The sequence below is a fragment of the Pelophylax lessonae genome, assembly GCF_965119305.1.
Source record: "Pelophylax lessonae genome assembly, chromosome: 2".
Lineage (NCBI taxonomy): Eukaryota > Metazoa > Chordata > Amphibia > Anura > Ranidae > Pelophylax > Pelophylax lessonae.
This window is the reverse complement of record NC_138769.1, coordinates 526,792,000-526,818,047: the sequence shown is the minus strand read 5'-3', so window position 1 is coordinate 526,818,047 and position 26,048 is coordinate 526,792,000. Positions and strand designations below refer to the sequence as shown.

Genomic DNA, 26,048 nt, shown 5'->3' with positions numbered 1-26,048 from the left:
GCACGCTGCTAGGAGCGGCCATCTTGGGCCGCAACGGTGGAAGCCGCCTTTCCGTCCTTACCCCGCTTGGACATGAAGAAGGAGAGATCGGGACCGCTCAACAGATGCACCCTGACGTGCTGAGTATTGCAGGGTCCCCCCGGAGGTAAGTACAATACCGGGTCCGGTGTTGTGCAGGATCGGTAGCAGGATGTTCGGCGGAGCTAGTGCCTCACACCTCCTCTCACATCCGCAGCTCGGCCACGCTCTCTTGATTGTGAACTATGACACACATACACCTACCTCTTGGAGAGTGTTCTTGATCTGGCCAACTGTTGTGAAGGGTGTTTTCTTCACCAAGGAAAGAATTCTTCAGTCATCCACCACAGTTGTTTTCCGTGGTCTTCCGGGTCTTTTGGTGTTGCTGAGCTCACCGATGCGTTCTTTCTTTTTAAGGATGTTCCAAACAGTTGATTTGGCCACACCTAATGATTTTGCTATCTCTCTGATGGATTTGTTTTACTTTTTCAGCCTAATGATGGCTTGCTTCACTGATAGTGACAACTCTTTGAAATCTCTTATCGAGAGTGGACAGCAACAGATTCCAAATGTAAATAGCACACTTGAAATGAACTCTGGACCTTTTATCTGCTCCTTGTAAATGGGATAATGAGGGAATAACACACACCTGGCCATGGAACAGCTGAGCAGCCAATTGTCCCATTACGTTTGGTCCCTTAAAAAGTGGGAGGCACATATACAAACTGTAATTCCTACACCTTTCACCTGATTTGGATTTAAATACCCTAAAATTAAAGCTGAAAGTCTGCAGCTAAAGCGCATCTTGTCCGATTACTTTTGGTCCCTTAAAAAGTGGAAGGCACATATACAAACTGTTGTGATTCCTACACCTTTCACCTGATTTGGATGTTAATACCCTCACATTAAAGCCAAAAGTCTGCAGTTAAAGCTCATATTTGTTTCATTTCAAATCCATTGTGGTGGTGTATAGAGCCAAAAGAAAAAAGAATTGTATCGATGTCCCAATATTTATGGACCTGACTGTATTATTTTTACAGGGACCTTCCATGTACTTATCCTGTTTCACTATGCCGACTCCATGGAATTAAACCTTGGTCTCTCTGGTCAATCTCTGTGGGAGGATTGATTTTTTATTCCACCCTTCTGGTTGAATCAGGGAGACCAGTTTTCAAGCTTATAGTCTCTGGATTGGGGTTTTCCTTCCTTGTCACTTCCTAATAATAAGGGTACTTTCTTGCTTTTTTTTCTGGCATCAGGCATTGTTTCCCCTTGCTAGGTTTCGACCTTGTTTTATTATCATGTACTTGTTACCAGTTGGGTGCTGCGGCCTTGTCCAGTGCCAGCTTTGGGTGTTGGTCCTTAGATGGCTCTTGAGCTGTCACTAGGCTCATTTGTTCCTGTTAGTGCATTTTTGCTGTTGCCTACCCCTCAGTGGGATCTTTTTTTGAATTTCACTCTGTGTGCCTCAGTGGACAAGAAAGGAAATAGGATCTTCATACTTGCTCTAAAATCCCTTTCTTGGAGTCCATTGAGTGATGCAGGCTTTACCCATCTGTGGTTTTGATCATGCTGTTTGTACTGCTGAGCTGCAAAACGAAGGCATGGGCTATCCTGGGCTAGAGTGTCTTTGTTTGCTAATGTCCATTCCTTATGTAGGTGACAATATAACTAAAATGTAACTGCCTTCTGGGTCCCCTCAATAAACCCCAAGTGAATGATTATACAGTGAGTACAAAATCGTATTTTACTGCACAGAACAAAGATATATTTTTATAATTTTTGTTTAAAAAAAAAAAAAAGATTTAACGACAATTAATCCTTTTCCATTTTTAAATGTATGTAAATACAGGTTTACAGATAAAAGCAGTAATGGTACTTAATAACCCTTGTCCTATCATACTTCATCTCCTATAGCGCTGGAATGATTCTCTGCTGGATACCAGATGCTTATGTTAATTATCGCGTGGCAGTTCAAATGATTTGTGATTCAGCTGAGCAATTGGCTTAATTCCGTGCTTTAGTGACTTCCAACCAGAACCAAGAAAACAAAACTATAACTCACAGCGGCTGTCATATGTCATTTTCTCTCATTGCTGAATGTTTTGAAACGTTCATTTCATTGTAAATTCTGTATGTTTTATAGTGTTGATTTATTTTCTTTGAGATTGGATTGTACAATACTGTGCATGGGTGTTTTATGAACTGTTGCTCTCCAGCCATGTAAAAGTTTGTGTTGTACTCTGACGCAGTCCTCTCTTCAGTAGCCTTACATTGATTTGACTCTGTGTAGGTGAAGGCAATTTGATCTGCCAAAAATCTATTTGGCTTTTATTTTCTTGTGGGTTGACAGCAGAGTGTTGTCAGCCCTGTTCAGCTTTTGTTTGCTAAATTACTCAACTACTCTTTATGTGTTCCCCTCCAAAGCCTAAGCACAAGCTGGCTATACACTAGTGGACTTTAATTAAATTTTTTTTTTAAGAATTTTTTTCGATTTTTTTAAATTGTTAATGGGATCAAATTCAGGTTTGTTTTCGAGTGTAGTGATGAGAAAATTCGAAGAAGCAGGATGGAAACTTTTTTTTTTTTTTTTAACAAATACGTCTCTGACAATATATACAGGAAAATACATTCATTCCAAAATTGAATGTTAAATGAAAATTAAATTGAGAAATTTTGAAGTCTTTTTGAATGACATTTGAATTTTCATACATCTGTTCGTACAAACATCTACTATTGTTTGACCAGTTTTATAGTCCCGAGATGAGAACTGTAAGGCTAAATAGTTTTAAGATTTCTCACAAGAGTAACAACAACCCCCCCCCCCCAATTAGAAAAATTAAATGGGTTGCGGGAAAGAAAATGGCATGATTTCCCCATCATGTTTTTGGATGGATTGGATGACAATCTCATGTCTTATAGCAGCAGCAGACGTTCCTGAAGGAACAGTCTTAGGGAAAATTATTAACAGATTACCGGTACATAACTTTTTCTGATTGCTATTACTTTCTCCCTTTCTCCCATATAAGCCAGTGTCACAAAGTGTCTGCCCGCATCCCATTTTAGGTATGTAATCATGCATTATAGCGTGCCAAACATACACTGTTATATGACAAAGGATATGTCTCCAAATGGGTGGCTCAAATATTTGTGTCCAGCCATGGTTTTACTTTTTTTTTTTTTTTTAGTCACCAGCTTTAAAGTTTTGGATTGAGTAGGCAGAGATTTTGGTAGTCGGAGGCAATTGAGTGAGAAGGAAGACAGTAGTGGTAAGGCTCTGACAGATGTGAAGTATTGGTTGGAAGATCTAACTTTTTTGTTTACAAAGATTATGGCATACCTGATATTGACCATGCAGACATGCCTAGTCTTGACATGCAGATCAGCTAGAGCAGAGATCTTCAAACTACGGCCCTCCAGCTGTTGTGGAGTTACACATCCCATGAGGTATTGTAAAACTCTGACATTCACAGACATGATGGGAATTGTAGTCCCTGAACAACTGGAGGGTCATAGTTTAGAGATCCCGGAGATAGTGGGTGTCTCAGAGATGAAATGCAAAGCACAAATGTTAGAACCAAAATATCTGATAAGCACCTTGAGAAATGCTACTACATCCCTCCAACCAGATATTGATGTCTTCTTTTATTAAAAACACTGTCCAATATCGCACTAGTTTTATGTTGCCCTCTTTTACTTTTATAATAAAAAAAAATTAAGTTTTATTACTCAGATACATTATCTATATCAGTGATTATTAACTTATCTGCCCAACTTTTTCTGCTCATCAGCTATCCTTATTGTTAGTGTATTTCATGTCCCGCCCAAGACAATTCCTCTTCTTTCAATATGGTCCAGGAAGGTCAAAAGGTTGGACAACCCCCGGCATAAAGGAATGAGCCATGCAATGATTATATTTCTATATACCGTATATACTCGAGTATAAGCCGAGTTTTTCAGCACATTTTTTTTGTGCTGAAAACGTCCCCCTCGGCTTATACTCGAGTCAAGAAAAAAAAAAAGTCCCTGGCCGCTCCCACGTGCTTAAGCTTTAAAAATGGCGCCGCCCGGCGCATACATGTCACCGCGGATGCGCCGCCGCCGCTCGGGAGGGCCCGGGAATAGCCGAAAGTATACGAGCGGCGGCGGCGCGTGCGCAATGACGTGTCGGCGCCATTTTTAAAATGAAGGGCCTCTGGAACAGGTAAGTGAAACAGCTGCACTACCTGCCATTATGCAGGGCTGCGGGCATACTACAAGGGATGCAGTGCTGCGGGCATGGTCCACCTGTACCATGCCCGCAGCACTGCATCTCCTGTAGTATGCCCACAACCCCAGATCCTCTTGTACCATGCCAGTCACCCTGCATTCTCCTGTACCATGCCAGTACCCTGCATTCTCCTGCACCATGCCAGTACCCTGCATTCTCCTGCACCATGCCAGTACCCTGCATTGTCCTGTACCATGCCAGTACCCTGCATTCTCCTGCACCATGCAAGTACCCTGCATTCTCCTGCACCATGCCAGTACCCTGCATTCTCCTGCACCATGCCAGTACCCTGCATTCTCCTGCACCATGCCAGTACCCTGCATTCTCCTGCACCATGCCAGTCACCCTGCATTCTCCTGTACCATGCCAGTCACCCTGCATTCTCCTGTACCATGCCCACCGCCCTGCATTCTCACCCTAGGCTTATACTCGAGTCAATCATTTTTCCCATCTTTTTGTGGTAAAAGTAGGGGCCTCGGCTTATACTCGGGTCGGCTTATACTCGAGTATATACGGTACTACATGATTGCGAAACGTCTAGTGCAAATGTTAATTGAAAGAAAAAAAAAACTCCTAAAACATACATCCCATGTGAATATCTAAGGAGAGCTTTTGGGGTCCTAAGAGATCAATTAGAACATATTTTGGTTACTGTGTTTTATGCATGTGATGGAGTGAATATGCCTATTTACATATGTTTATTGCAGAATTATTATTATTTTTTAATGTTGCATTCTCTTTGTGTGATGCATCCTCAAAGCAAAATGCTACTATATATATTTTTTTTAATTTTATTTTTCAGACAGATCTTAGAACTATTGGAAAGAAATTTCTCCCCGGTGACATCAATGGAGGAAAAGTAGAGAAGGTAACGAGGGCCTGAGCTTTTTGTCAGTTACTTGTTTTCATTTTCCCCTTGTCAGGGCTGTGCTTTACTTCTGGGGAACTACTTCTTCGTTTTTCATCTTTTTTTTTTATTTTCCTCCCTATAAAATCGAAACCCTTTGTATGAGGTCATTCCTCCAGGGAGTTTATAAAACGGATTGTGTTAAAATTGCATGCCACTGCTTTTGACCTCTTCTGTGTCGTTTGTGTAGCAGCTTTCACTTGAACTGATTATGTTCTGCCTCCATCTCTTGTGTTTGTGCGTAGCTGATGGAAGATGCACACCAGTGTTTTATTAATGCTTCGGAGAGGATTTAGTTTGTGAAGTAAATCAGACCTGACTGGCGGCGAGAGGTTTCAGCGTGTGCTGCAAGTTACCAGCTGTTTCTGTTTGTTTATTAGCCGGTGCTGCAGTGTTTGACTGGATTCGTGACAAGTGTACCATCTTCTTTAATTAGCAGAGGGGCAGGAGGGACTACGGAAGCAGGCCGCAATTGGTATATGTATAACCGTGTTTAAACCACGTTTAATAATGAAACAGATGCCATTTTGTAACGCAGTTCTCTTTTAAGGTAGCTGAGCTTCTTTTTCACTTTTCCATTTTACGTGATTTTGTGGTTTAATAGCCACCATGAGTTAGAGCTTTAAAAAGTCACACAGATATATTAAAACTGAGAATTTAATCACTGCAGTCTTCCCATGTAGCACCTCTTTGTACTTTGCTGCTTAGTTAAATTCTTTCTTTTAGATTAGATGCTTAAATCAACTTCTAGTGTAAAGGAAAACTAAAGCTTAAACTCCACCCCCCCTTTTTTTTTTCGCTGGCAAAAAGTCATGTTATAGTCAAGTTTACAACCGAGACAATTTTACTTTTTTTCATATGTTCTCTCCACATTCTACATTTTTATTACTGGCTTTGGGTGACAATGATGGAAGTTTTGTAAGACAACATACTTTAACCACCTCAATACAGGGCACTTAAACCCCCTTCCTTCCCAGACCAATTTTCAGCTTTTAGCGCTGTTGCAATTTGAATGACAATTGCGCGGTCATGCAACACTGTACCTAAACCAAATTTGTGTAATTTTTTCCCCACAAATAGAGCTTTCTTTTGGTGGTATTTGATCACCGTCAGGTTTTTTCTTTTTTGGTGCACAAATAAAAAAAGACTGAAAAGTTTGAAAAAAAAAAAAAAAGTTTTTTTGTTTAGGTTATAAAATTTTGTAAATAGATATGTTTTTTCCTGCACTGATGATGCCGCACTGACAGGCACTGATGAGGAGACACTGATGGGGTGGCACTGATGGGGTGGCACTGATATGCAGCACTGATGGGCACTGATAGGTAGCACTGATATGCAGCACTGATGGGCACTGATATGTGGCACTGATAGATAGCACTGATATGCAGCATTGGTGGGCACTGATAGGCAGCGCTGATGGGCACTGATAGGCAGCACTGATGGGCACTGATTGGCGGCACTGATGGGCACTGATAGTGGCACTGTTGGGTTGCAATGATCGGCACTGATCGGCACTGATGGGTGGCACTGATCGGCACTGATGGGTGGCACTGATCGGCACTGATGGGGGGCACTGATCGGCACTGATGGGGGGCACTGATGGGCACTGATAGGCAGCACTGGTGGGCAATAATGGGCACTGGTGGGCGGGACTGATAGATGGCAATAACGGCACTGGTGGGCAGCACTGATAGATGGCATTGGTGGGCAACACTGATAGGGAGGGCACTGGGGGGGCTCTCTGAGCCCTGCTTGCCATCCCTGGTGGCCATAGTGGGCATCCCTGGTGGTCATGGGTGGGCATCCCTGGTGGCTTAGTGGCACCCCTCCCCCCCCCCCCCAGGGCTGCACTGGTAATCAATGTTCTGATTACCAGCACAGACCCCCCCTGTGATCAGTGAGTAATTAGAAATACTCACTGATCACCCCGGCAGCAGCACCGATCCTCTCTTCTTCTCCTCACTGACAGGATCTGTCAGGAGGAGAAGAGATCGAAGCCGTTACAACGGCTCTATTTACATTACATGACGGCTGTGATTGGACACAGCCGTCATGTGATCAGGAGGGCCAATCACAGGGCCCTCCTGCCGAATGTTGTTGCCGTGTGTCCGAGGGACACAGGCACATCGAGATCGCGCCGCTGCGCGTGCCCGCGGCGGCGCGATCTCTTTCCTTCTGAAGGACGTTCCGGAACGTCCATTCAGAAGGACGAGACTCCCGCCCGGCCGTATATGTACTATGGCCCGGGTGGGAGGTAGTTAAAAACAGTTGCCGGCACATACAGCTGCAAGAAAAAGTATGTGAACCCTTTGGAATGATATGGATTTCTGCACAAATTGGTCATAAAATGTGATCTGATCATCATCTAAGTCACAACAATAGACAATCACAGTCTGCTTAAACTAATAACACACAAATAATGAAATGTTGCCATGTTTTTATTGAACACACCATGTAAACATTCACAGTGCAGGTGGAAAAAGTATGTGAACCCTTGGATTTAATAACTGGTTGAACCTCCTTTGGCAGCAATAACTTCAACCAAACGTTTCCTGTAGTTGCAGATCAGACGTGCACAACGGTCAGGAGTAATTCTTGACCATTCCTCTTTACAGAACTGTTTCAGTATAGCAATATTCTTGGGATGTCTAGTGTGAATTACTTTCTGGAGGTCATGCCACAGCATCTCAATAGGGTTGAGGTCAGGACTCTGACTGGGCCACTTCAGAAGGTGTATTTCCTTCTGTTTAAGCCATTCTGTTGTTGATTTACTTCTATGCTTTGGGTCATTGTCCTGTTGCAACACCCATCTTCTGTTGAGCTGGTAAACAGATGCCTTAAGTTCTCCTGCAAAATGTCTTGATAAAATTGGGAATTCATTTTGCCTTTGATGATAGCAATCCGTCCAGGCCCTGACGCAGCAAAGCAGCCCCAAACCATGATGTCCCCACCACCATACTTCACAGTTGGGATGAGGTTTTGATGTTGGTGCGCTGTGCCTCTTTTTCGCCACACATAGTGTTGTGTGTTTCTTCCAAACAACTCAACTTTGGTTTCATCTGTCCACAGAATATTTTGCCAGTACTGCTGTGGAACATCCAGGTGCTCTTGTGCAAACTGTAAATGTGCAGCAATGTTTTGTTTGGACAGCAGTGGCTTCCTTTGTGGTATCCTCCCATGAAATCCATTCTTGTTTAGTGTTTTACGTATTATAGATTCGCTAACAGGGATGTTAGCATTTGCCAGTGACTTTTGTAAGTCTTTAGCTGACACTCTAGGATTCTTCTTAACCTTATTGAGCAGTCTGCGCTGTGCTCTTGCAGTCATCTTTACAGGACGGCCACTCCTAGGGAGAGTAGCAGCAGTGCTGAACTGTCTCCATCCATAGACAATTTGTCTTACCGTGGACTGATGAACAGCAAGGCTTTTGGAGATAATTTTAACCCTTTCCAGCTTTATGCAAGTCAACAATTCTAAATCGTAGGTCTTCTGAGAGCTCTTTTGTGAGAGGCATCATTCACATCAGGCAATGCTTCTTGTGAAAACCAAACCCAGAACTGGTGTGTGTTTTTTATAGGGCAGGGCAGCTGTAACCAACACCTCCAATCTCATCTCATTAATTGGACTCCAGTTGGCTGACATCTCACTCCAATTAGCTCTTGGAGATGTCATTAGTCTAGGGGTTCACATAATTTTTCCACCTGCACTGTGAATGTTTACATGGTGTGTTCAATAAAGACATGGCAACATTTCATTCTTTGTGTGTTATTAGTTTAAGCAGACTGTGATTGTCTATTGTTGTGACTAAGATGAGGATCAGATCACATTTTATGACCAATTTGTGCAGAAATCCATATCATTCCAAAGGGTTCACATACTTTTTCTTGCAGCTGTAGGTGAACTATGTAATGTCACAATGGGTAGAAAAGGAGCTGGAGGAGTTTAATATACTTATCTGTAAATGCCAATTGTGGACTAATTCCAATGCCACACATAATGCTCAACTACTTGTCTAAGCAATAAACACTCTTGTGGTGGTGTTGAATTAATGTGCCGGATGCAAATCACTTTTATGGAGTCAATAAGGGGTTAAAAACAAAGTCCACAGTGAGTAATTGGTATCCTCATAAAAACAGCAATCATAAATGATGCTTAGGCTGGTTTGCGTGGTGCGTACTGGAGGAAAAGCATATCTAAACCTCAGAAGGACTCTTATCTGAGGCGCACTCTCAGAAACTACCCAAATAGTGGGTATAATGTGGAAGGTAAGAGTGGAGGAAGCTGCAGCATTTAAGCCAGCAGGGGCACTAGAGCTGCTCTGTTGGACTGGAAGTGCATCACTGCTAACAGGAAGTCCTCAGACAGCCATATTACTGGAGTCCATAGTCCCAATAACATACAGGGTCTCTCAAGATGACCCATTTTGAAGTCTTGCCTCCTTGTCGAATCCTCTTTTGGCAAAGAGGCAAGACCTCTAAATGAGGCCTAAATGTGCCAATCAGTGTTTAGAGCCCGAACAAGAAAACTATCTGTTTGGGGGATATCTACAAAGAAAAATCATATTTTTAGTTGTCAGGCACCTATAGGTCTCAAAGTATCCATTTGAAAATATTTTAAAGCTATGTGGGGAATATTTTCTTTTTTGTTTAATATTTAATCTTTTTTTTTTTTTTTAATTTCACATTTTTTATGTAAGATAGTGCAGAATAGTCTAGTCATTTCTGCTTTTCTGGCAAAAACGCCCACCTGGTGCAGTACAAAAACAACTAACTAGTTGCCATCCAGTGACACTGTCTTCAATTTACCTCCCTGTGCTAACAATATTGTGTTCCACCTCACAGATCACAAAGACTAGTCTCATCGTTAATTTTTTGCTTTTTATGTTATGAAGATGCTTTTCTCTTAGAATCCATAACTTTTGCCTTAGTGTGTTCAAAGAAGCTGGCTGCTTGGGAATTGTTCCTTTTCAAGCAGCTCGCTGCTTTGTTTCCTGAGTGTCACATTGTTTTTTTTTTCTTCGTAGACCTTCATGCAAGCTTTTCTTTTCCTCCTACAGCTCTTGTTAATCAGTTTAACACTCACTGCATACATTTAACTATGTGTTATCTTAAAGTTAACTGTCCTGATTTTCATGGAAATGATTTTATAGCGGTTTCATAAATGGCTGAAAGATGCATACAGTCTTCAATCTACATACAGTCTGAGTAGACTAGATTTAGTGGTCCTCAACTCCGGTCCTCAGGGCCCACTAACAGACCAGATTTTAGGTATTACCTTGGGGAGATGCAGACTAGAGTACTGCAATCACTGAGCAGCAAATTATATCAACTGGCATGTATTTCAGTTATCTTGCAAACCTGGCCTGTTAGAGGGCCCTGAGGACCAGGGTTGAGGACCACTGGACTAGATGATATGTTCTTGCTATAGCATGCTTAAATTGACCAGGTGAGACCCTTTCCAAGCAAGCAGTGCTGGCAACAGGTCTTTCCCTATGGGACAGTAACAAGGGTTTCAGAAGGTCATAGGTGCATCTTGTCGCCCATAGATTTTCCGGATTGTTGGAAAATGTCTTGCACTGATAATTACCTGTTTACCAGGAAAGATAAACAGAGTTTCTGGAAGTGTTAACACAAATCATCTTAATCAGAAAGGTGGCAGCATGTCTATCCACTTAGGTGATAAGTTTAAAGTGGAAGTTCACCTTCAGCAAGATTTTCCCAAAATCCCCTTTCTAAGCTAGAGAAGGAGAAAGTGTGCTGCGCACATGCACAGTTTAAATTGCCGGAGTAGCCACTTTTGAGCTCAACTGATGCAGGGAAGAGTGCAATGCACATGTGCACAATTGAATGGCCTGGCACAGCCGCCAGGAGAGCACAATTCAAATGTCCATCCCATTCTGCAAATGGCAGAAAAAGGGTTCAAAATGCCAGCATTTGTTTGTGGAGAAGCCCCCTAACTGCTGCATGTGTACTGGGAGGACATGCACAATTTAAACATGCACTATTTGGAATTGCATAGGGCAATTTGTGGAAAATCTTGCTTAAATTGAACCTATATTTTAATGTTTGGACATTTATTTCACTTTTTATAACTTTATGGAAGAATTACACACTCTCTGTTGTTGAGATGTTTTACAAGGTTTTAGTGAAACATCTGCATTAAAGTGAATGTAGAATGGTCATTTCTTTATATATTAAAGTTGTGACAAAAAATAAATAAATAAAATTATAAAAAGATGGAAAGGTTTGTAAACATGAAATATTGCATAGCATATTATGTGGCCTTCTTTTTTGCAAGTTTGTAGAAGCATAGATTTCTTATTGTATATCGTCATCTATCTTCTTTGCTACTGTTCACAAGTGAGGTAGAGCATTATATTGATGAACCAATAAAAATGCATGGGGGTGGGAGTTTTGAAGCTCTAATGATACTTGGAAAAGTATGAGCTTTGCCTATTCAGAACTGCCCAGCGTTTTGGCAAAGCAGGAGAACTGAAGTGTTCTGTGGGTATGTACAAGCACCTCTGTGTCTGCGCTTCATACTTATCAGCAGGGCATTTTGGTTATTAAAGTGACCTTTATGTTGGGTATTTTGACTGTATTGAGAGCTGGTGGGCTTTTTACAGTTGTGTTCAAAAGTTTCCATACCCTGGCAGAAATAGTCAAATTTTGAATATCAATGCCAAAATTTCACAAATATTTAAGGCTAGTGATCATATTTATTGCTATTTATTTTCACATAGTTGTTAGGCTTCTTTTTAAATCAGAATGATAACAGAAATCACCTAAATGGTCCTGATCAAAGTTTACATACCCTGGAATGTTTGGCCTTTGTTACAGACACACACAAGGTGACACACACAGGAAAAATAGCAATACCTGTGGCTTTTTAAAATTGCAGTTTGTGTCTGTGTATAAATAGTCAATGAACTTGTTTGCTCTCATGTGGATACACCGAGCAGGCTAGATACGAAGCCATGGGAAGCAGAAAAGAACTGCCAAAAGACCTGCATAACAAGGTAATGGAACATTATAAAGATGGAAAAGGATATAAAACAATATTCGACGCCTTGAATATGCCAGTCAGTACTGGGCAATCACTTATTAAGAAGTGGAAAACTCAGGGATCACTTGATACCAAGCCAAGGTCAGGTAGACCAAGTAAGATTGTAGCCACAACTTCCAGAATAATTGTTCATGATACAAAGCAAAACCCACAGGTAATCTCAGGAGAATTACAGGCTGTTCTAGAAAAAGACAATGTGGTTGTTTCAAGGAGCAAAATACGATCATACTTGAATAAAAATGAGCCGCATAGTCAAGTTGCCAAAAAGAAGCCTTTACTGCGCCAATGGCACAAAAAGCCCGGTTACAATATGCCCAGCAACACCTTCACATGCCTCAGAGCTTCTGGCACACTGTAATCTGGAGTGATAAGACCAAAATAGAGCTTTATGGTCACAACCATAAACTCTGTTTGGAGAGGGGTTAACAAGGCCTATAGTGACAAAAATACCGTCCCCACTGTGAAGCATGGTGGTGGCGCACTGATATTTTGAGAATGTGCGAGCTCTAAAAGCAAAGGGAATCTTATGAAAATTGATGGCAAGATGAATTCAGCATGTTATCAGAAAAAAATGGCTGACAATTTGCATTCTTCTCCATGAAAGCTATGCATAGGACACTCTTGGACTTTCCAGCATGACAATGACCGTAAGCACAAGGCTAAGTTGACCCTCCTGTTACAGGAAAAAAAGATGAAGTTTCTAGAGTGGCCATCACAGTCTCCTGACCTTAATTATCATCAAGCCACTCTAGGGAGATCTCATAGGTGCGGTTCATGCAAGATGAGAAAAGACTTTGCATGACCTGGAGGAAGACAAATTGTAAGCTTTTCCACAAGCGAGAATTTGGGGCCTCAGACAATTATTATAAAACACTGCAGACTGTCATAGATGATAAAGGGAACAATACACGGCATTAAAAACTAAGGGGATGCAGACTTTTGAACAGGGATCTTTTCATTTGTTTACTTGTTGCCATGTTTTGCTTTATGATTGCCATTCTGTTATGAACTACAGTTGAATATGAATCTCCTGAGAAATAAGCGGTGCGTTTTGCCTTCTCACTCATGTTTTCTTTAACCATTTTTCATACTATATATCAGTGTTTTTCAATCTTTTTTCACCCAAGGCGCCCTTTAAAATCTGGAAGAATCTCATGGCACACCAACCAAAAATGGAGCCTGGACTGGACGGAAGGTCATAACGTCGCTCTGGTCGCCATAGAGGCTATTAAAGAGGATATACTCTGCACTATTGAATTGTTTCTCGGGTGAGCCGGTGGGAGGGGGGTACATCCCCTCCCGCTGCTTCTGAAAGCATTCCAGTGGCTCACGTGCTGCTTGTAATGCTTTCATTAGAAAGCCAGCCGCGGTCTGTAAAAAACAATACTGAGGTTATGGCTGATATCTTCAGCCATAACCCCGATAAACCATTTCAAAGCCGGAACGTATATTTAACTATGACTCACTGCAGTTTGGCTGCAGTGCAGGTGTAGCGCAGGGTACCTGCGCTTTTCATGTGCGTTACCTGCCGTTTCTCATAAACTTCTATTATGTCCTACATTTTCTGAAAGCACACCAAAAATGAGGGACATAATAGAAGTCTATAGGAAAGCGCAAGTAGGCTTGTGACGGTATCAGATTTTCATGCTGCGATTAATTGATTAAGCCACGGTATACGGTATTATCACGGTATTCAATTAATACATTTAAATTATTCAATTTCTACCTCACTTGAATTTCATTGCTGAATTTAGGGGCTTTGGTTCACTTATGCACATTATTATATAGTCAGTCAGTACAGACTCAGTGAACCAGGCCTAAAATAAGTCATCAAGCAGTGTCTGGCCTAACTGGTGATAACTGGTCCTGGCGTTCGGCTCCGATCCGATGGCCTGGTCATTAAGGGGGCAAATCCTTGTGGTCAAGAAGTGGTTAAACCTGAAGGAGGTGTTGTTATTTATAAATTACTTTACTATTGCTTTAGGCCTGGTTCACATGCATGCGGGTTGGTGGTTCACATGTATGCGGGTTGGCGGCCCACATTTGCACAGGCATAGCAGCCCATTGATTTGAATGGGCTGCTATGCCCTCATTTTCCGCAGAAAAAAGGTGCATGCAGCATTTTTTTTTAATTCAGTGGCCTTGAAACCCATCCTGCTTTTGCACCATGCGACTTACCTGCAGTTCCTGCTCTGGCAAGCTTTCTGCATTTTTTATATACGTGGGCACGGCATTTAAAAACACAGTTTGCGTGTGCAGCAACGGCAGGTAAGTCACATGGTGCAAAAGGATGGATTTCATGGCCACTGCATTTTTTAAAATTCTGCATGCACCTTTTTTCAGCCGAAAATGCAGGCATAGCAGCTCAAGCCCATTCAAATCAATGGGCTGCTATGCCTGTGCAATTGTGGGCCCCCAACCCTCATTCATGTGAACCAGGCCTAAAGCAATAGTAAAGTCATTAATAGATAAAAACACCGGTCCTCCTGCAGGTTTAACCACTTCTGGACCGCAAGGATTTGCCCCTTTAAAGACCAGGCCATCGGATCAGAGCGCCAGGACCAGTCATCACCAGGAAGGCCAGACACTGCTTGATGGCTATATAATAATGTAATGTGGGCTGCTATGCGCGTGTGTGTATATATATATATATATATATATATATATATGATATGCTGCTATGCCCATGTATATCTATCTATCTATCTATCTATCTATCTATCTATCTATCTATCTATCTATCTATCTATCTATCTATCTAATATATATAATATCTATCTAATTCTATCTATCTAATTCTATCTATCTAATTCTATCTATCTGCAAAAACTTGCTTGTATTAGCAGTGTTTCTTTGTCTGAGCCCTGGAAGAAGCATGTGGGTGTGTGCTGAGTGGGAGCCGTCTGATTGGTTACAGGGAGGAGCTAAGTTTCTCACTCTAGGATCATATTACCAGAGCTGTTTCTATTGAGTGAGTGAACTGTTGAGTGAGTGAATGAGTCATCCAGCTCACTGAAATGTATCAATTCTAAAGTCAGACTTGAGGAGCAGATAAACACGGTATTTTAAAAAATGCCACAATAACAATACCGTGGGTATGCAATACCGCAATATATCGAATTACCGAAAACCGGCACATCTCTAACCGCAAGTAATGCACATGAAAACCGCGGGTACCCTGCGCTACACCTGCACTGCAGCCAAACTGCAGCAGAGCAATGTGCAAAAGGAAGGAAAATAAAAAGAACTGCAGTTACCATTAAAGAAATATAGTTACTATTACCAATAATAATAACCAACATATCTTATGTATGTTTTTTTTTTTTTTTTAATGCAATATAAATAATCACCATGCATGTAATTAAACCTAAAACATAAAAACATGCAGGTAAATTACAGGTACAATTTCTGTACCTCATGTAGCTCAGAGGAGCTCATATGCAGCCACTGAACAGCCTCCTCATGCTCTGCTTCACCTCCCCTTGGGGAAAAGCACGCCAGCCAGCGTCTCCTGGGACCTGCGGCTCGCACATCCCAGAAAGCTGTGCGTACACTTGACCCGCCCCTAGCAACCGATGACATCATCGGTTAGCAAGATGCGATCGGACGGCCCGCACAGCTTCCCAAATGCCTGTGGCAGCGGGAAGTGAGCTTTAGACAGCGGACCAGCACCGCTGTAACAACAAGGCTTAACTGAGTGGCCAACACAGTTTGTTGATCAGATGGGGTCATTTTGCCACGGCACACCTGGGGACTCTTCACGGCACACGGGTTGAGAAACGCTGCTATATATTACCAATTATCCAAGGGTATGCAAATTTTTGAGCACAACAGTAAGTAGTCATTTTGATTTCAGGGGATTCCATCAGTGGCTATTAATACGTCCTACTGTGTAGTTTCTTTTAACACAGTGTTTTGTTACATATTAATTAAAGACAAAAAAATAAAATGTAGAAATGAGGGAACCAGACATCTAACTGCGTGCACACACACGCGAATAACACCGTATGCAGTAAGTTGTAGCTCCCATGCAGGGAGGGTTTGGATCATATAAAAATGTAGTTTGCCCTTTTGTGGGAATATTTAAGCACAAGCAAAGGTTGCCATAGTTACATTATATATGAGTTGATGATACCAAAGTGAAAAGATTCAGGAGAACAGAGGGCAGAGTATGCAATCAGCTTATAAAGAATTTTTCCTGGAGAAGGTCTTTTGTGGGCTGAAGCATCTGACTCAATGCAAGAAATTGCAAATTGAAAGAAATTATTCAGGAATGTACAGTGCATCAGGAAAGTATTCACAGCGCTTCACTTTTTCCACATTTTGTTATGTTGCAGCCTTATTCCAAAATTGATTAAATTCAATATTTCTCTTTCGTTCATTTACGGACACATCACTTCCCCTACAGGATTAAGACACTAGGCAGAGAAAAAATCTTGAGCATGCCTATGGGGCAGTCCCTGGGAGTTTTCTGCTATGTCAGGAGTAAGGACCTAGTTCCTTACTGGGATCTCTGGTCCTGGTAATTTTTTATTTTTTTTTTAAATGGAATTTTTTCCTCTTTTTATTATTTGGTTCCTGTGAGATTCTACAATCAAGTGCCAGACTGGGCGATGCACTGGATGATATAGATCCTTAGTGTCCCCCCCCCCCCAGTCCAGCCAGCGAGCTTGTGCAGACCACAGCTCGGCACTAGGTTGGCCGCGACATAGCCCCACTGGACAGGGGCTGGCCCGCGAGTTAAACGTCTCATGAGGGTGCATACGAGCTGGCTTCTGCCTGAGTTGCAGTGTTTCCTCCTGGCCGACAGCACCCACATTATGTTGGAATAATGTGTCCTGTCCGGAGCGGTGCCCACCCTGTTTCTGGTGTAGTAGGTAGCTGTCCCCCCCACCCCACCCCTGGTGGGTTTTGGGGTGGATGTGGGCCCTTCCCTGGGATGGTCGGACCCCCCGGGCTCCCCTCCCGGGCTCACCTCCCTCCCAGTTTGCGTTCCCCCCGTCTCGGTGGTCTATTGAGGCCTGTGCCCCCCATCTGCCCACCCCCCTCCCTCCCTGGGGTGGATATACCTTTGTAGGTTACATTGGGCACTGCACTGGCGGTGGGGGGGGGGGGGGGAGAGCGCCGCCAGTGACTGAACAATCTTTCATTTTTGAAATAAAAAATTAGGGTAATTGGCGCTGCCTTTGGTAATGGACTAGGGTGTAAACAGTGATAAATAACACTAATATATAAATACACCGTAATGTATATGTAGAAAATAGTGGTCAATATGGTATCAGTGCAACAATAATTCCATAAATATATAAAACAAACATATGATATATAAATAGTAAAACACAGTAACTAGTGTGTATCAATATCCAGGTGGTAAGGTGCAATCAAGGTGACAACGTGTGTATAAGAATTAAAAGTATGATCAAGCAATTAAAAATAAAATTAAATATAATTTAAATATATAGTGCACTATAAAATTGGTACAATACAAAGGTATAAATATATAAAACAAAGTATAGTGACAGTGACAAGCGAAAGTGCAATAAGGTGCACTAAAAATATAAAAAGTGGTCTAGGCGCTCAGAGAAATGAAAGTGACAATAGAAAAAAAGTGCACGAAAGTGAGTAATGCGTATAATGGGGTGACGGGCCGAAAAAAGTCCTTATAGCCAGAAGTGCAGTGGTGGTGTGTAGATAACCGGATTAGTCCATAACCAAATGAATATATAGGTGACTTCGTGGATAAATCTTAGGGTGACCCCGTGGTGGGTAACTGGTGAGGTACTGGTTGACCCCTAAGGTAAATGTCCTACTCACCAGATATACCCACCCCACACAGGGGTATGGCACTGATTTGGGACGTCCCTACGGTCAAGAAGATGAAGTGCTGTGTCCGTCAATGAACAAAAGAGAAAATGGGATTTTTGACTTAGTAGAAAATCCATTTCTGTGATGTACATTGACGAACACAGCACCTGCCTCCCTATGGGGTTGGGTTTGTTTCTTTTGACACTGCTTGTTACAAAGCTGAAGACTTATTGCAGGAAGTTGAAGTATACCCCCCAGGGACTGCCCCATAGGCGTGCGCAAGCTTTTTTTTCTACCCAGTGTCTTTCTCCTGTAGGGGGCAGTATAACCCTATGGTCAAGAAGATGAAGTGCTGTGTCCATCAATGAACATCAGAGATATGGATTTTCTGTAAGTCAAAAATCACATTTTTCCTCAAAATTCTACAACAAATAACCCATAATGACAACATGAAAAAAGTTTGTTTGAAATCTTTGCAAATTGATTAAAGTAAAAAAACTAAAAAATCCCATGTACATAAGTATTCACAGCCTTCGCTCAATACTTTGTTGAATCACCTTTGGCACCAACTACAGCCTCAAGTCTTTGAGTATGATGCTACAAGATTGGCACACCAATTTTTGGGCAGTTTCTCCCATTCTTCTTTGCAGGATCTCTCAAGCTCCATCAGGTTGGATGGGGAGCGTTGGTTCACGGCCATTTCCATCTCCAGAGATGGTCAATCTGTTTCAAGTCTGGGCTCTGGCTGGGCCACTCAAGGACATTCACAGAGTTGTCTCGTAGCCACTCATTTGGTATCTTGGCTGTGTGCTTAGGGTCATTGTCCTGTTGGAAGATAATCTTTTGCCCCGGTCTGATGTCCAAAGCGCTCGGGATTAGGTTTGCATCAAGGATGTCTCTGCATATTGCTGCATTTATCTTTCCCTCGATCCTGACTAATCTCCCAGTTCCTGCTGCTGAAAAACATCCCCACAGCATGATGCTTCCACCACCATGCTTCACTGTAGGAATGGTATTGGCCATGTGATGAGCGGTGCCTGGTTTCCTTCAGACATGACGGTTACCATTCCAGCCAAAGAGTTTAATCTTTGTTTCATCAGACAAGATAAATTTGTTTTTCTCTATCGCTCATTGACAGACGTAGTCCTCGGTGATTCAACACCCTCGGGTTATGCTGCCCTCTACAGGAGTAGGACTAGACAGGAAAGAAAACGTTCTGGCCACACCCTAGGGGCAGTCCCAGAGGGTATATCCTCTCACTTCCTGCTCTAGCAAATCAGTTTTTTTCTGTCTAGTTAGGAGTAAGGACCTAGATACCTTGCTGGGATCTTCGGTCCTGGCAGGATTTTTTTCTTAGAAAAGATTTTTTAGACAGCTTTTTTTCCTCCAGTGTTCCTGTGAGATCTTCAAGCAAGAAAGCTGAACTGGGCGACGGGCTGGATGTTGAGATCCAGTGGTCACCCCAGTTCAGCCTACGAGCGCGTGCAGGCCATAGCTCCGCGCTGGGTCGGCCGCGACATAGTCCCACTGGACGGGGACTGACCCTGCGAGTTAAACGTCTCGCTGAAACGCCAAAGACCATGAGTCACGGCGTCCGTATTGGTCGACAGCCCTCCGACCTCGGTGGAGAGGGGTACTGTCAAGAGTTGGCGCCCGCCTGGTTCCGGTATGGTGAGTAGTATGTTCCCCCTTTCCCCCTGACGGGTCTTGTGGTGAACGCGTGCCCCTCTCTGTAATGGTAAGGATGGGTTCCCCTCTATCCTATAACATGTCACAGATCCCCCTAATTGAGTGTGATTTTTGTGTACAATAAGCCAGGAGGCTTGGTTTGGGAGCTGACAATCTAATTGTAAAAATGTGAAAATGATTGTAGTCAGTGGCAGTACTAGAACTTTACTGTGATAGTATAAGGTATCCTACCTGTCAGAAGCCACAGGGCGATGTCTATACATGTATACTGCATTCCAGATCATTCCTCCAGCTAAGCAGATGCCTCCCGACGGCCACGGACCGCATACGGCCGACCACGCTGACCACCATGAGGGTGAAGGGTTGTGAGGCCGAGATCCTTCTGCAGACATGCCGCTATCTGTGCAGGCCGCCGCCATTGTCTGGTAGATCGTACGAGGCCGCCACAGCATGGGGGCGGCCATGTTTGAGGTGACTCAAACACCTCATGGAGCCAGGGGGAGGCGCCGGCAGGCGTGTTAAGGGGCGGAGCCGCCTCCTTTACCCAGGAAATGGGGCCAAAGACTTCCTGTCTGTAACAAGACAAGCACTGAGCAAGCTGATGAAAACTTCTGTGCATCAGGGATGAGCCTTGGGGTCTCTCTCTCTCTCTCGGGCTCAAAAAGGCAGGTAACACTGAGGGGCGCTGTTGCGACTGGGGGACACAAAAAAAAAAAAAAAAGTTTTTTACTTTGTCATTTTTTTGTCGCTGGCAAGTGTCTTGTATAATCATTGACCCTGCCGCATAGGTATCCCCACCTGATCCCCTCAAGGTGGCCGCAGGACCCTCCAGTACCCCACTTGTTTTTAATGCATTATCTGCAGTTTTGGAGTCTTTGGTATCCCGGGTGGAGTCGGCCTGTCAGGGACGGGGGTCAAGAAGCGACCCCCGCCTACCCCTATTGTTTATCAGATACTTCAGGGGCTGTTGTCTCAGGTAATATCTCCTCAGCAGTGAGGAGCACGTTTCTGCCTCCGCCATAGCACAAGAGTGGTGGATGCACTAGTTGTGTCCGTCCGGGAAACCTTTAGTCTTGAGGTTACACCGGCAGAGGTAGCTGAGACTGAGATTCCTTTTTGGTACTTGTTAGCCTACCAAAAGGGCGAAGGATTTTCCTTAACCCAAATGGGGTCGTTTTGAAATGAACCCCTGTTATTTCCAAACGCATGGCTAGGTGCTATCCGTTTGAGGAATTCCTCTTTATAGGATAGACGGTACCACCTGCTGTCTTGCCACAGACTGTTAGGATAAAAGGACCTCGTAACTAACGAGGACCTTCCTTTTCTGCTCATAAAGAGTTGTTCGTTCCGCGAGGGCGGGCGATAAGGCGAAACCCTCCAAAGCCCCTTTAGAGGGGTTTCAAAGGGCGCTGGTCGGGTAAACAAAAAGTCCGGCTCAGCCAAGCCTGAAGATACAGCCTGATGCGCCCCTACCCATCTCTGGGGTGGGGGGGATGTCTTCACCGGTTTCTGGAGGACACAGGATCGAGTTTCGATCACTTCCACCGGTGCGATTCTTCCCTTCTAACATTGAACGGTTTCAGGGGTTCTATTCGAACCTATTCACAATGCCCAGGAAAGAGGGCAAGGTGCGTCCAAATCTGGACTTGGGAAGAAATAGAGTCCATCCGTACAGTGGTGGCCTCCCTGCATCAGGGGGATTTCCTGGCGTCCATAGACATTTAGGAGGCCTATCTTTATATCCCCATCATCGCAGGACATCAGCGTTTTTTCGCTTTCCCAAAGATCATCCCTGGTTCCCACCAGGAGACTGAACTATCTGGGCCTAAGGTTGGATACATCCTGGGCAAGAGAGTTTCTCCTTGCGGAGAAACTCCAGAAGGTTCAGTCAACGATTCGGATGTTGCTGTCCGTCAATTGGCTGGGACTGATGGTGGCCTTCTTAGAGGCAGTACCGTATACCCAGTCTCATACCCAAATTCTCCTGAAGGAGATTCTTTTTTAATGGAATCAGAATTCCGATTCCCTGGACAATCGGATCCGGTTGAGCGAGCGGACCAGGAAGTCTCCGATGCTCAACCAGGGGAAGTCATTTCTTCCGATAGTATCCAGATTACCAATAAGGGTATCGGAACTGAGAGCGATCAGATTTTGTCTGATTTACTGGATCGAGCAGCTCTAGAGCAGCCCGATTCAGATCCAATCGCATATGGCCTCTTCATCCAGAGGTTTTTCACTAGCTGTCCCTTCATTGGGACATCCCGGATGTGGATCTGTTGGCACCTTGGCTTAACAGGAAGGTGCAGAGGTTTGTAGCTCGCGCCGTGATCCTCTAGCGGACGCAGCAGAAACGCTTATCGCCCCGTGGGGGCAGTATCAGCTACGGCATGCCTTCCATCCTCTCAAGTTGCTGCGGGAACTTCTTCGCAGGATAGAGGTGGAGGGAATTCCAGTTATTCTGGAAATTCCGGACTGACCTCGTCGAGCCTGGTACGCCGACTTGGTGAGGCTAGTCGCGGACGCTCCTTGGAGACTTCCTCTCAGGGAGGATTTGCGGTCTCAGGGACCGATCTTCCATCTTGCTTTACAGTCGCTAGCTTAATGGCCTGGCCATTGAGACCCAGGTACTGAAGGACAAGGGAGTGTCAGCTTCAGTTATTCCTACCTCCAGTTAAAGCAAGGAAAGCGACTTCCAGCACATGGAAGTCTTATATTGCATGGTGTGAATCTATTGGATTTCCCCCACATACCTATTCGGTGACCCGAATTTTGGTCTTTCTGCAACAAGGGGTTGAGCAGAAACTATCCTTGAGCACGATCAAGGGTCAGGTTTTTGGCGTTAGCAATCTTCTTTCAAGAAACCTTTGGCTAATCATTCCTTGGTGCGGAATTTCATCCAGGGGGTGCGACATCTGGCTCCGCCAGTGCGCGCACCCTTACCACCTGGGATCTTAATTTAGTGTGGTCGGTTCTTCAGAAACTTCTCTTTGAAGATATTAGGGAGATTCCCTTGCTTACATTATCCCAGAAGGTGGCCTTCTTGGTGGCCATTACTTCTGCACGCAGGGTGTCAGAACTGGCCGCATTATCTTGTCGTTCCCCATATCTGGTGGTTCATAGGGATAAGGTGGTTCTTCTTCCGAATCCATCCTTCCTTCCTAAAGTGGTTTTCAGAGTTTTTCATCTGAATAAAAGTATTGTGTTACCTTCCCCGTGTCCTAAGACTAGCCATCCTTGGGAGTTTGCATTACACTCCTTGGATGGGGTTCAGACGGATACACTTGACTACTACGAACTTGTTTTCGTAAGACGGACTCACTTTTTGTGATCACGGATAGCCCTTGAAGGGGGTTGCCTGTGTCTGCCGCGACCATATCTACATGGATCAGTCAGACGGTGGTACAGGCTTATTCTATTAAGGGTCGGAATCCTCCGTTCCCTGTTAGGGCGCACTTCACTCGAGTGCTCAGTACTTCCTGGGCCTATCGCCATCAGGCGTCAGTGGTCCAGGTATGTAAGGCGGCCACCTGGTCGTCGGTACATACCTTTACAAAATTTTATAAGATTGATGTGATGGCATCGGCGGATGCCTCATTTGGCCGCAAGGTTTTGCAGGCCGCAATTTGAGGAGACCGGTGGTCTACCTCGGGGGTTTTTTTCTGTTGAAAAATTTCTATTGAGTCTCATCATTGAGGATGAGCATTGTAAACTTCTAGTTGGCACCGGTTGGGCCTTCTAGATTGGATTTGATTTCCATTTTCCCACCCCTCATTTATGGTACTGCTTTGGGACGTCCCGAGGGTGTTGAATCACCGAGGACTGCGTCTGTCAATGAGCGATAGAGAAAAATTGATTTTTGTAAAATCTTAACGTAAAATTCTTTTCTCTTAGCTCATTGACAGACGTAGTACCCGCCCCTCTGTTTTTGAGTTGGGTTGGGTTAAATTCTCTAAACACTGCTTTGTGACATAACTGATTTGCTAGAGCAGGAAGTGAGAGGATATACCCTCTGGGACTGCCCCTAGGGTGTGGCCAGAACATTTTCTTTCCTGTCTAGTCCTACTCCTGTAGAGGGCAGCATAACCCGAGGGTGTTGAATCACCGAGGACTACGTCTGTCAATGAGCTAAGAGAAAAGGATTTTACGGTAAGATTTTACAAAAATCCATTTTTTTATGGTCAGAGGTCCTTCAGGTGCCTCTTGGCAAACTACAGGTGCGCTGTCATGTGCCTTTTACTGAGGAGTGGCTTCTGTCTGGCCACTCTATCATACAGACCTCTGCTGGAGTTCTGTCTGAGTGACCATCGGGTCCTTGGTCACCTCCCTGACTAAGGCCCTTCTCCCCTGATCGCTCGGTTTGGCCAGGCGGCCCCCTCTAGGAAGAGTTCTGGTGGTTTCAAACTTCTTCAATTTACACTTTATGGAGGCCACTGGGCTCATTGGGACCTTTAATGCTGCAGAAATGTTTCTGTACCCTTCTCCAAATCTTTGCCTTGATACAATCCTGTCTCTGAGGTCTACGGACAATTCCTTTAGCTTCATGGCTTGGTTTGTGCTCTGACATGCACTGTTACTTGTGGGACCTTATATAGACAGGTGTGTGCCTTTCCAAATCCTGTCCAATCAACTGAGTTTACCACAGCTGGTCTTCAATCAAGTTGTAGAAACCTCTTAAGGATAATTAGTGGAAACAGGATGCACCTGAACTCAATGTTGAATGTCCTGGCAAAGGCTGTGAGTACTTATGTACATGGGATTTTTTTTGCTTTTTATTTTATAATAAATTTGCACAGGTTTTAAACAAACTTCTTTCACTTTGTCATTATGGGGTATTGTTTGTAGAATTTGAGGAAAATATGTTTAATACATTTTGGAATAAGGCTGTAACATAAAATGTGGAAAAAGTGAAGTGCTGTGAATACTTTCAATATGCACTGTAGCTCCTAAAATAATCTGACCTTGGAAAAACATTGCTCTGCTCTCAATTAATAAAGAGCTTTGTGTCCAAGTGATTGGGTAGGCAAAGAAGTTGGCAGGGAGGAGCTAAACTGTAAATTGACACGACATATGAGGAAAAAAAAAAATAAAAAACATTTTAGACCTCAATTCTTACAGATGCACATATCATTGGCTAGAAGGTAATTTCCCTATAAGAAAAGGGTTGAAGACAGAGAACAACCTTTTATCTCTTTTAAACTTGTATAGAGTTATGTTTAAACCACTTGCTGAATGCATAACATAGTTATACGGTGGCAGAGTGGCCTTCATGTGCTGGATCACGTACATAGTACGTGATCTGGCACTGCTGGGTAGGGGGCGCTTGTGGGCTGTGCTGTGATTAGACGCAGCACAAGCCAATCAGTGGGTGCCGGCCAATGAATGACCGCTGACACCCGCTGTTGGTGAGGAGGAAGACAGCACAGAGCTCTATGTGAACAAAACAGAGCTCTGTCCTGTCAGTGGGGATGTGGCAGTTTTTGCTTCCTTGCAAAGCAGGGCATAAAAACCATTGCATCCCTTAGTTAAGGCAGCTCACAGTACACACATTACCACTTAAAGACCGGAAGGATTTGCCCCCTTAATGACCAATACTATTTTGCGATTCGGCACTGCGTTAATTACAGGACAATTGCGCGGTCATGCGACTATTTGATCACCTGTGCGATTTTTTTTTGCGTTCTAAACAGAAGAAGAGCGACAATTAAAAAAAAAAAAAAAAAAAAAAAAAAAAAACAATATTTTTTTGACATTCTGCTATATAACATTACCAAAAAAAATTAAAAATCCAATTTTTTTTAACAGATTAGGCCAATATTTTTTCTGCTACATATTTTTGGTAAAATCGCAATAAGCGTATTTTGATTGGTTTGCGCAAAAATTATTGCGTCTACTAAGTATGGGAAAAATTTGTCATTTTTATTTATTTATTTATTTTTTTACTAGTGATGGCGGCGATCTGCAACATTTCAGCAGACAGATCGGACCCCTAACTTTTTTGACATTTTTGGGGGTACCAGTGACATTCCTACAGTAATCAGTGCTAAAAATATGCACTGTTACTGTAATAATGACACTGGCAGGGAAGGGGTTAACAGTATAGGTGATCAAGGGATTAAATGCAGTGTTAATTTTGGCAGCAAATTTCAATTTTGTTTTAGTCTTAGTCTTAGGACTAAAATGGCGTTTGTCCCATTTTAGTCTTCTGCAAGTGTTTTAGTTTTAGTCGTATTTAAACATTTTAGTCGACTAAAACGTCCTACATTTTAGTCGACTAAAACGTCCTACATTTTAGTC

General features: G+C 43.4%; 1 protein-coding gene across 1 annotated transcript in view; it reads left to right on the top strand.

Moving 5' to 3' along the window:
• TDRD3 (tudor domain containing 3) overlaps positions 1–26,048 on the top strand; it is a 565,755-nt gene that overhangs the window by 221,175 nt on the left and 318,532 nt on the right. Inside the window, exon 3 of the mRNA XM_082246772.1 lies at positions 5,091–5,156. Coding sequence (XP_082102898.1) covers positions 5,091–5,156 — 66 coding nt within the window. The remainder of the gene's footprint in view (positions 1–5,090; positions 5,157–26,048) is intronic.